The sequence below is a fragment of the Belonocnema kinseyi genome, chromosome 7 (assembly GCF_010883055.1).
Source record: "Belonocnema kinseyi isolate 2016_QV_RU_SX_M_011 chromosome 7, B_treatae_v1, whole genome shotgun sequence".
Classification (NCBI taxonomy): domain Eukaryota; kingdom Metazoa; phylum Arthropoda; class Insecta; order Hymenoptera; family Cynipidae; genus Belonocnema; species Belonocnema kinseyi.
Window position 1 is genome coordinate 90,950,083 of NC_046663.1, and position 12,480 is coordinate 90,962,562.

The 12,480-nt window shown below is 31.1% G+C and overlaps 1 protein-coding gene across 1 annotated transcript in view; it reads right to left on the reverse strand.

Annotated features, from left to right (window-relative positions):
• Positions 1-12,480, reverse strand: part of LOC117177008 (multiple C2 and transmembrane domain-containing protein) — a 90,295-nt gene that overhangs the window by 71,984 nt on the left and 5,831 nt on the right. Inside the window, exon 2 of the mRNA XM_033367458.1 lies at positions 1,287-1,651. Within this exon, the coding sequence (XP_033223349.1) occupies positions 1,287-1,341 (55 nt within the window). The 5' untranslated portion in view covers positions 1,342-1,651. The remainder of the gene's footprint in view (positions 1-1,286; positions 1,652-12,480) is intronic.

Below are 12,480 nucleotides of genomic sequence, written 5' to 3' on the forward strand. Positions count from 1 at the left end.
ATTTGATTTACAAAAAAAGTTCTATGGTTCAAAAAAAAATTTTGTTCAATAGAAAAAAGAGGTTGGTAATGTAGGAATTTCACTGTGTCGCATGCCCTTAAGCTCCTAAAAATTATCCGTCCGTCGTACTTTTTCTCGGAGAGGAAAGTAAGGAAGGTAAGGTGTCGAAGGTAGGAAGAGTGAGGAGAGTAAGGAGAAAGGGGATGTAGAAAGGAAGTAATTGTAAGTAGGGACATTAAAGCAGCGAATTCAGGGAAAGTAGGGGAAACTAAGAGAGGAAAAGTTAAGTAAAGTAAGGTGAGGGGAAATAGAGGAAAGAAAGGGAGAGAATGTGAAGGAAAGTAGTGGGTCGAGAAGTAAGGGAGGGTGAAAAAATGTCGAGTAGGGTAGAGCAGTTATGGATATTAAGAGGAGAACGAGGAAAGGAGGGGTAGTAGAGCAGTAGGGCGGGGGTGATTACGGAAAAGAATGGAGAGGAAATTAAGGAAGGGGCCTAGTGAAAGTTTATGGAAAAGATGTAAGTGAAGTGAGGAGCGAAAATTAGCAGAAATCAATGTAGGGGTAGTGAGGGAAGAGTGTGTAGAGGAATTGAGGTGGAAAGTAGGGGGAGTAAGACAGGTGAAGTGATGGAAAGCCGAGGAGTGGAGGAATAGTATCGTTCAAAACTCAAAGAATAAGAAAAAAAAATTGTAATATAAACTAGAATTACAAACTTTCTATTTCACAATTATTTTCAAGTTTTCTCAAATTGAAAATTATTTAGCATGATCACATATTGCTTTCAAGTTTTAATAATTATCCAAAGTTTCTAGTATATAATATATAGTGAGGCGAGGGAAATTAGGGAAAAGTAAGGGTAGGGAAAGTAGAGGAAGTGAGGGGAAGCGAAGTAGAGGTATAGGAAGTCAGATGTTGGGCATTAGGGGGATGATGTGGAAGATAGGGGTAGTAGGGGAGTGAAAAGAGAGTGGAAAGGGTGAAGGAAGTAAAGCGAGGTGGAGCAAGGAAATGAAGGAAGGGGATGTGGGGGGGGGGAGTATGAGAGGGAAATTATGGGAAGGAAAATGACGAGAAGGGAAATATTTAAAGGAAGTGGAATTGAAAATGCAAAGGATTGGGAGAAATAGTAGTGATGGAAAGGGGATATTTGAACGACTTAATTAACATTTTAATAGGCTACGAACCCCTTTTTTGTAGGTACGCGATGCCTACTTTGTCTATTTTTTTAAAGCCTAAACAATTTTGGTGATAAAACTGGTAAATGATTATATAAAAAATAGACTTACTGGATGTTCGATCGCCATCCTCGGACCTCGAAAGTAGTTCCACACTTTTGCTCATCTTATCCTCCAAAGACTGGAATTATTCTTAAAAACTCCCGCTTATGAATCTTTAAGCGTTTCTTGAAGCAGGTTAAACCGTCACGTCCCGATAACATTTTTTCGCCAAATAATAGATCAGCACCATCGACAGGTGCAACTCTCAAGTTTTTAATCACATATTCTTCCCTGTATTTCACAGATTCAAGCTATCCTTTACATTCCTGAAATATTAGATAGGTATTCCATTTGTTTCTTTTCTTTTACCCAAATCCTTCTCCTTATGGAACCAGAGGTCAGCCAACCAATTAACATGCTGCTAATTTAAGGATCTGAAACAACATAAAAAAAGAATGTTTAAAATAGGAAATATGAATGATATTTTTAAACGAAATATATATCCCAAATTATAAAACTACAGATTTATTCAGAGTGTGTCCTTTAATTAAGTAAGGCTTAGGAGGGGGGGGGGGGGACTGCGAAGGATTTCAAACGTAGGTTTTCTCTTGCCACTTATTATAAAAATTATGCTAATTGAAGTCTCTTTTTAACTGTTTAAATAACTTATTACATAGTCCAGTAAATATAGAGTCATGAAATTATTCTTTCTTCAAAGTTGAAGTACACCTTTCATGAAATCTCATGAAATACACAATCTCTTGAAATTCCTTCAAAACTATTGATCTTCATTTAAATCACATAAAATCCTTAAAAATTCTTTGAGATCCTGTAAATTCTTTTGAGATACTTTAAAGTCCTCAAAATCTCATGAAAATTCCTTAAAATCTCAAAAACAGTTTAAAATCCTTTAAACTCCATGACATATTTCGAAATTACACAAGATACTTTAAAATCTTTGAAATCTTGTTACAATTCAGTCAAATCTTTCCAAATTTGTCCAAAAGTTCACTAGAATTCCTTTGAAATATTTGGAAATTGTACGAAATTCTTTGAATTCGTTTGTAATTTTTAAGTCTCTTAAAATCCTTGAAAATCCCTTAAAATCTCTTGAAATTTTTGGAGATTCTAAATAACCTAAAGAATAGTGTAAATCATTGAAATGCCCTTAAATGTAATTTGAATTGAAATTATTCTTTAAAGTTCTCTTGAAAAAACAAAAAAAAAGTTAAATCCCATAACAACTTTGATGATTTAATAAAATCCTTGATCCTTGAACAATTCCTTAAAATACCTTAAAATATCTGGAAATCTTTAAAATCAATCGAAATCCCTTGAAATTTAATTTGATTTAATATTTTTTCCAAATTTCACTCGAAATTAATTGGAATTTTGTATATCTCTTGAAATATTTGGAATCGCTACATAATGTCTTAGAATTTAATTTATTTTTCAGATTTCACTAAAAAATCATTTAAAATGCCTAGAAATTCTAAAACATTCATTTAGAACCCTTTGAATTCTGTATATCTAAAAATCTTCTAAAATCCCTTAAAACTGGTTGAAATCTTTGCAGTTTACAAAAGATCATTCTACATATTATAAATCATTTGAAATCCCTTAAATGTGCATTGAATTAAACGTTGAAACGTCAAATACATAGAAATTTTTTTAATGCTTGGAGATTTTATAAAGTCCTTTGAATCTTGGGAATTCACTTCAAATACAGTTCAATCCTTTGAAATTTTTGGAATCGCTAGAAGCCCCTTGAAATTTAATTTAATTTATTTTCCCAAGTTCATCAGAAATCTCTTGATCTATATTTAAAAATTCTACAAAATACTTGAAGATGTTTCGAAATTCCTCAAAATACGTAAAAATAATGTTAATCTTGTGAAAACCAATTCCATATTTTGAAAATAGTTGAAATATTGTTTTAATCCCATAAAACCCTTTTAAAAGCAGTAAAATCCACGGAAATGTATGGAAATCTTAAACAACCTCTAAAATCCTTCAATATGTTTTGAAATTCCTTGAAATCCATGGAAATATTTTTTAATATTATAAAGACCAATGCAATTTTTTGAAAAGCGTTAAAATAAGTGATAGTTCTTGGAAATGTTTTGCAATCCTTTGAAATACTTTACAATCTTCTGATATGTTATGAAATCTTTAATATGTTTGCATTAAGTCTTTCAATATTTTAACACTTCTAACTTCAACACTGATTTTCTTATAATGATTCTTTACAGGAATTTTTCAAGAATCGCACCAAAAATTTTTTTAATTCATTAGAGGAAAATCATTATAGACCTATAATAAATTTCGTATAATATTTTTCTTGAAAGGATGGATTCAAAGATATTTAAAATGGTTGCATGGGATTGCAAACGATTGTATGGGATTGCATATTATGATTACACAGAGTGTACACCAGATTTCAAAGGATTTTATGGGATAGCGTAGTATGATAACACAGAGAGTGTACACCAGATTGCAGGAATAATTTGCCAACAAGGCCTTCAATTTATTACAGCAATTCATATCCAGGCACTATTATTTTCGTTTTATAAAATTTTAATTAATTTAAAAGAGAGAAACTTTATAAATAAACGCGACTTTCGGGTTAGCCACAGTGTCGGAGGTTGTCTGCAATTAGCTTTGTTGCCAACTCAGGGGAATCGTGACGTAAACAGTCAGAGCGGCCTGAACCGTTTCCAATGGGAATGCATAATATTCCGCAATCTCCGCATGTGAGTACCCGCCCACGGCGGTCCTTCCAAGGCGAGGGTTGCAACCGCCTCTCGCCCCTTGAGATGAGAAACTGCGTGGGCAAGCAGTTATAGGAATTGTTAAACCGCGAGAACCCAAATCGAGAATTGATTGTACACTCAAACCTGGATTTCCGTAAACTGAATTTGTGCGTTTCTAGAATTGATAGCTTCCGCATTTTAGTGATGCGGGTAGCGCGGGACACTCAGTTTACGCAAGCCCAAAACCAGGTTTCAATGCATTTATAAAATATAAGAAGAAAATTAATAATTACTTTGATCTAAGAATATGCTTAAAGGCTTTAAAACAAACGCCGTGCAAGACTAAAGAGTCTGAAAATAAATAAAAGAAGAAATGAATAAAATTGGCACGGGAGTAAGTTAAAAGAAGACCACTTTCCGTGTGTACCTCACATAATATGTTGAAACTCGCGAGTTATCCTGCATAGTAGAGGTATTTGAATAAATTTAAATTGATGACTACATTTGATGAGCTGCAGGTGAGAGAAGCAATTTATTTTAGATTAAGGAAATTCTATCTGAGCGTCTGTTGTTATGCAACAAATAGCTATCAAAGGCACTCTATGTTCGATTAATTAAGATGTACGACTCTCGATTATAAATTAATGACCGGTTTTCATTATCTTTACCGCTTGCTATTTTATCGAATTTTTTCTCATCCTAAAATTTACTGTCAACAGAGAAAAGCAATAATTATTATAATCTGCCTATCGATAACAGTTGACTAATGCACTCACTGATAAAAACATAAATAAAATATTAATTTTCGAAATTCGTTGTCAAGGATACATCTTTGGTTCCCAGCTGCCCTTGTATCGAATCTTTTTTATTAGTTCAACCAAAAAATTCTATAGGTCAGTCAACTTTTTCTTCCGTGAAGAAATTGAATAATAAAAAATTCTGAATTGCTAAAACATCCCAGTTTTCTAAATTTTCTAACTTTCTCTGAGTTTTCGATGGCCAATTTTTCATTTTCCCTGATCGTCCTAAATTTAGTTAAAGTATAAGAACAACGTTACACTCAAAAGATCAATAATGTAAGTGCAAAAGAAAATGTTCGTTTGTAAAAAATTTTAATCTCTTTTAGTAGCAACGTTCATATCGAATCATCTAAGGAATCATCCACAAATTACGTAACCACCAAAAATGAAAAAATCAACTATCAGTCACCCCCCCCCCCACCCTCTAATTGTATCATGTATTTGGTAAATAATCCCTAATTTTCAACCACAAAGAAAAGTTGAATTAAAAACAAAAACTAGAATTTTCAACCATTTAGTTGAATCCTCAACCAAAATAGACTAATTTTTAAACCAAACCCCAGGAATATGAATTTAGTATCAAAATAATTGAACTTTTAATCCAAAAAAGGCAAGTTTACAACCAAATAAATTTTGAACTCAAAAATATACATTTATGAAGAGAAAATGCAATAGATGCAGTTTCAATTTTTAAAAAAATTCATTTTTAACTAAACAAACAACCTATTTTTCGACTCAAAATAGTTTAATTTTTAACCAAAGGTATTAGTTTTTAACTAAAATCATGAATATTCAACCAAAGAAAGGTATTTTTAACCAAAAATTTGCATTTTTAACCTATTTTCTACCAAAAAAGATAATTTTCAACAAAGTACATGAATTTTCAAGTAAAAATAGATTAGGATAAATCTTAGAAAAATTAAGTTTCAATGAAAAACAATAATTTTTAACATAATAGTTTATACAAATTTTCAACAATATAGTTAAAGTCCAATAAAATTGTTACATTTCTAGGCCAAAAAACTACAGTATTAGGATTAAATAGGAATTGCAACTTTCAGCTAAAGAGAAAACGAAAATATGAAACCCTACATAATTATTGTTAAATAAAAAATTGCAGCCTACAATATTTTTAAGAAATAATGATTGCAAGTTTATTTATAAAAAAATATAGGAAGTTGAATAACGTATGCAGGCGTACTGAAATTACCTCCTCCCTCTGTAACGAAACATGCTAAAATATTTTAAACTCCATCTCCTCCAAAACCCCCTCTTACTGTACGTAATTTATGATTTCTAGAAATAATCAAATATGATACTTGACACAATGGAAATTTGGCGTATTTAATATGAGATATTTTATAATTATAATAATAATTAATCAAATTTTAATAAATTGAGTGCATTTGACAATAATATAATGTAGTTCTATGCGAAATTGTATAGTATTTAGTAGATTTTCATGATTGACGGATGATTCTCATACACATATAAATGCCCATTGTTAATTAAATTTTAAGTTATGTTTCACTTTGTCAAACACATTACAGGAACAAACAAACAAACAAAAATTTTCTGTACAAATATGGAATTTTTCACCAGAAATTATGAGTTTTCAACAACAAAAAATCAATTATCAACAAAATAGTTAAATTTTCAACCAAAAAATAAACCTTCATTAAAAAAAGGAACATTGTGTGGAACATAGTCTTTCAACTTTTTAATCACGCACTTCAATTTAAAATTTAAAACGATAGATTTTCAACAAAATAATTAGATTTTCAAATAAAGAGAGGAATTTTTAACTAAGAATAGGAATCTGCAACAAGAAAATGATTTCTTAAAAAAGTGGTTTTAAAATTAATTTCAAACAAAATAGTTGAATCTTTAAACAAATAACATTAATTTTTAACCAAACAGATCAACAACAAAAATAGTTAAATTTTCATCCATAAAAAGATTAAGGTTGACTATTCAACATCAAAATATAAATTTTCAATGGAAAGTAAATTTTCCACAACGATACTTTAATTTTCAACTCAAAAACACAAATTTTTAACAAAACAGTGGAATTTTCTACCAGTAAGGATGATTTTTTAACAAAATTGTTGAATTTTCAAACAAGTAGTAAAATTTATAACAAAAAATATAATTTTTAGGAGAGAGCAACTGCAAAAAAAGCATGAATAAAAATACAAAGCGAATAAATTACAAACAGGAATATTATATCAGGGTTGCTGCAAAACTTCATTTTAAAAATTCCCTAATTTTTCCCAAAAAAGAAAAGAGAAAAACTTTTTTTTACAAAAATAAAAAAGAGGAATGAAAAATGAAAAGGATTTGATTCTCAGATATCAGGGAGAGAGTACCGTGGGTTCGTTGTTGTTTAGCTGCTCAATTTTTTCTTGCCTTGGTAGGAGTGTTGTATGAGTGCCGAAACGTTGGTGATTATTTTTTGCAAATATTTTTTGTATGTGATTTCATGATAATAAAAATAAAAAGACGAAAGAAATAAAAAAGAGAATGAGGAGGATTTTGTTGGTTGCCTTCTCATTTTTCTGTACTCTTTTTCATTTTTGTAAAAAAAATGTTTTCATTTCTTTTTGAGGAAAATTTTGATCTTTTTTCAAATTGCAATAGGTACATTTCATAATGATTATTCAAATTTTGTCGATTGATTCTTGGTCTTATTTTCTGGAATTCTGCAAATTAACTCGAGTATTGGATGTTAAATAGAATTTTAAATTTGATTTTAATCTCATTTAAATTTCTTAAATTTTAATATACATTTAACTCCCGATATAAAAATGGTTTTGGGCATGGCTTGCCTTGGCCTTGATCCTAAAAGGGGGAATCCAATCTTAAAGAGAAAGGGCTACATCAATCATTTCTATTGGATTTTAACGCATGATGCAACCTGATGCAACTGAGTTCAAAGATTATCGTAAATCGTGGATTCTTATATCAGGAGTTGAGTGTATTTGAAAAAAGTTATTTTTGTTTTTGTAACAGCCAACACTCCCCAACTCATGGATTTTCATATCTTTGAATCGGGGGCCGTCCATTAATTTCTACGTTCCAGCTTCTTTTTAGGGTGTGGGGGGGGGGCAGAAAAGGTTACGTTATATTTTTCATGGGGAGGGGGAGGTCGATACTGTTAAAAAATATTTTTAGCAAATGAACCTTATAGGAAATCAATTATATACTATAAGAAAATATCCATACAATTTTTTTCAGAAATTTTAAAATTACTGCTATCGGTAAAATCATTCAACATTTTTATTTATTGATTCCAGCTAAAATATTCTATGATATTCCAAGGGATTTTAGCATGTTTCAAGGATTTCCAAATAGAGTGAAACTATTCAATAGCCCTCCCTTCCATATCCCTTCTGAGAATTAACGCCGCACCGCAGGTAGGTATATCAGGAGCTGCGCGGCTATGATGAGTTAGTTCCCACCCACCGTCAGCATTGGCGCTATAGAAGAGTTTCACTGTATTTTGAAGTACTCTTAAGAAATTTTCAACGAATTTCACGAAATTTTATACAATTTCAAAGTATTTCAGTAATTTGAAAGAATTTGAAAGATTCCTAATAAGGTATTTTAATGACTTTCCCCGAAAATCAAAGGATCCCATAGGATTTAAATATTCCAATAAATTTTCAATAGATTTTAATAAATTGAAAGGACTTGATAATATTTTTATGAAATTCAAGTAATTTATTAACAAGAATTGAGGGATTTCAAACCATTTATTTTTCAACCCATTGGAAGAATTTAGAATATTTTTGAAAAATCCAAGGTATTTTAAAGATTCTTAATATCTTCTAAGAAATTTAAACAATTTTAAGAAATTTCTAAGGATTTCAATCATTTGCAGGAATTTAGAAAAACACAGTACAGTTTAAAGAATTTCTTAAAATTACAGAAGATTTGAAAGGATTTTTAAGAAATCTAAATGCATCTCGCAGAATTCTATAAAAGGTCAAAGAATTTTTAAGATTCTCGATAAGCTATTTAAACGAATTTCCCAGAATATCAAAGGATCCCATAGGATTTCAAATATTACAAGAATTTTCAATAGATTTTAAAAAATTAACAGGACTTGGTAATTTTTTAATCAGATTTTAAATCATTTATTCACAACAATCAAGAGATTTCAAAAATTATAAAAAGATTTTCAAATATTTCGAATTATTTTAAAAGATTTTAAAAACTTTGAAAGATTTAAAGGAATTTTAACCATTTTTAGATATCCTTAAAGATTCCAAGAGATTTCAAGATATTTCAAAGAGTTTTACAGAATTTAAGAATTTTAGCATCTTAAGGGTACTTTAAGAGACTTCAATCAATTTCAATGTACATATTTACAGAGTTTTTAAAGAATATGCCAATTTTAGGGTATTTAAAAATAATCCAAGGAATTTTGCGGATCTTTATCAAATTTAATGTTTTAAACAAATTCAAAGAAATTTTCAAGGATTTTAGTGACCCGAAGGAATTTAACAAATGCATGCAATGTTAAATAATTTCCTTAAATTTTGACAAATTTGGAAGAATTTTGAAGGAATTTAAAAAGATTTCACGGAGTTTTACAGCATTACAAAGGTTTTCAGTGATTTTATACAATTTTAAAAATGTGAACGGATTTCAAGAAATATAATGAGATTTAAAGAAATTTCAGGGGGAAACTGTATTTTATAATACTTCAATGGAATTTCAAAGAATTTTTTCACAAGAATCGAGTAGAGATTTTGAAGATTTAAAGAGATTTTCTAAAATTCAATTGTATATCCAAAGATTTTGATCTTATAGTATTTTAAAAGAATCCAAGGAATGTTCAAAAGCTTGAAAAAATTGTTAGGGATTTCAACAAGGAATTTTCAGAGATCTTCATGATCTGAAAGGATTTGAAAAAAATTTTCAAAGACTCTAAAGAAGGTATTTTTATTATTTTTTTAGGATCTGAAATGATTTCATAGAACTTCTAAAATATCAAGGGATTTCAAGAAATATCTTCACGAGAATTCAAGGGATTTTACATTATTTTTATAAAATTTCAAAGCACTTATTTACAATATTTCCTATAATCGTGTAATTTTCATTTCAAGATTTAATAAATGAATTATTTAAAAGTCAAAAATATTGCATATTAAGCAATTAAATTGGTGCTGAATTTATGTTTCGATCTTAGGAAAAATTGTTTAATAAATTATAATATTTTGATGTAACAACAATTTGAAATTCTATAATTTCAGAAGCTTTGAAACATCCAGGTTATTTTTTGAATTTCACATGTTCCAATTTGAATCGCTTCGTGATAAAAATTATTTAAATTCACAAATTTAAAATAATTTATTATTGAATTTTGAACCCTTTGATTTGAAATGAATGTATAACAGGGAAAGATAAGAAAGACAGGAATGAACAAAAAGAAGGAGTAATAGTAGAAGAGGCTATGATGGGAGGTGAGAAGTGGAAGGTAGTGGGGATTTATGTGAACGGTGATATGCAGGAAAAAGCAGAGGAGATTAAAGAAATGATTGAAGAAAATAAAGAAGAGATTAGGATGATAGTAGGTGATGATTTCAATGCGAGAACAAGAGACAGAGGAGGAAGGGAATGGGGAGAAGAGAAAGGAAGAAAATCCAAAGATAAGGTACTAAATGGGGAGGGAAAAAAGTTGGTGAAGAGCTTGGAGGAGTTGGGATGGTATATCTTAAACGAGAATATAGAAGGGGATGAAAAAGGAGAATATACACGCTCAGGAAGTGAAAGGGGAATGGTAATTGATTATGTGATAGTAGATGATGAGGGAAGAGAGAAGGTTAAGAAACTAGAAGTAGGAGAATATATTGATTCGGATCACTTTCCCTTAATAGTGACATTAGAGGGACAAAAAAGGAATAGCAATATGAGTAAAAGGGAAGCAAATGTAAAAAGTGTAGGAAAAGGGGCTTGGCCAAGGGAAGGAAAAGAACAGTTTAGAAAAAAAATAAGAAATATCAAAATGGGAGAGGGAAATGTGGACGAGGAGATGGAAAAAATGATAGGAGAAATAAAAATAGGATTAGAGTGCACAAATAATAATGAAGTTAGTAAAGGGGGGAATAGAAGTGAGTGGGATGAGGACTGTAAAGAGAAAAAAAGGAGGTCAGAAAGGAATTAAGAAAATGGAGAAAAGAAAAAAGTAATGGGGAAGAATATAGGAAAAAAAAGAAAGAGTATACTGAATTGTGTTATTAGAAGAAAGAGGAAGAGAATAAAAGGTTTGAGGAAGAGGCGGAGAAGGCTAGGAGGGAAGAAGAGGTTATGGAAGGTAGTAAATAGAGAAAGAAAAAGAAGAATAAGATTAAACCAAGATATTGAAATGATAGAATAGAAGAAATATTTTTTGGATTTTCTAGGAGGAGTAGAGAGAAAAGTTGTGAAGGGAGGAAAATATGGTAGAGAAAGAGACGAGGAAGAGGAAATTTCAAGGGAAGAAATAGTTAAAGTTTTAGGAATAATGAAGGATGGAAAGGCACCTGGTATAGATGAGATCCCAAATGAAGTATGGAAATATGGAGGGGAGGAACTAGAGGAATGGGCATGGATAATGTGTAATAGAGTATGGAGAGGAGAGGGGTGGTCAGAGTTATGGAAAGAAGGAGTAGTTATACCAATAGTAAAGAAAGGCAAGGGAGAGGAGGTTAAAGATTATAGAGGGATGACGTTGAGTCCAACACTGTATAAAGTATATGTAACTATTTTGTCGGAGAGATTGAAGATAGAAGTTGAAGAAAAAAAGATCGAGTCACCGAATCAGACAGGGTTTAGAAAAGGAATGGGGGTAATGAACAACACATTTGTTCTGAACTATCTAGTAAATAAGAGAATTAAAAGGGAAAAAGGGGCAATGATAGCAATGTTCGTGGACTTAAAGGCGGCGTTTGACTCATTAGACCAAGGCGAAATAGACAAAGTTATGGTAAAAAAGGGGATAAGAGAGGGATTAATAAAGAGAGTATCAGAAATTTTTAGGGAGACGAGAAGCAAGGTAAAGGTAGGAGAGCAAGTAGGAGATAGTTTCTGGTTGGTGAGAGGTGTGAGACAAGGGTGTCCTCTGAGCCCACTTTTATTTAATTTATTAATATCAGACTTGGAAGAAGATATCAGGAGAAAGGGTTGGGGAGGAGTTAGGATACGAAAGGAAAAGATATATACACTGGCATACGCAGAAGACATAGTGTTGATGGCAGAGGATGAAGAAGGGATGGCGGGATTAATTACAGGATTAGAGAAATACTTAGATGGGAAAAAGCTGAATGTAAATGTAGAAAAGACAAAGTTAATGAGGTTTAGAAAAGGAGGAGGAAGGAAGAAAGAATGGAAAGGGAGATGGAAAGGAATAAAGTTAGAAGAAGTCAAAGAGTATAAATATTTGGGATATATCTTGCAGACGAATGGAGATCATACAGCTCATATAAGAGAAAGGATAAAAAAAGCAGCAGGGGTAATGAAACAGATATGGGGAATGGTATGGCCGATTTTAGGTTATGGAGCAGAGATATGGGGATGGACAGAAAGAAAAGATATTGAGAGTTTACGAGAAAGGTATATAAGGTGGACACTAGGGGCAGACTGGAGAACGCCAGGATATATGGTGAGAGAAGAAGCGCAAAGGGATAAGTTAAGTATTAGAGCGGGTAAGAGGGCATGGAAATT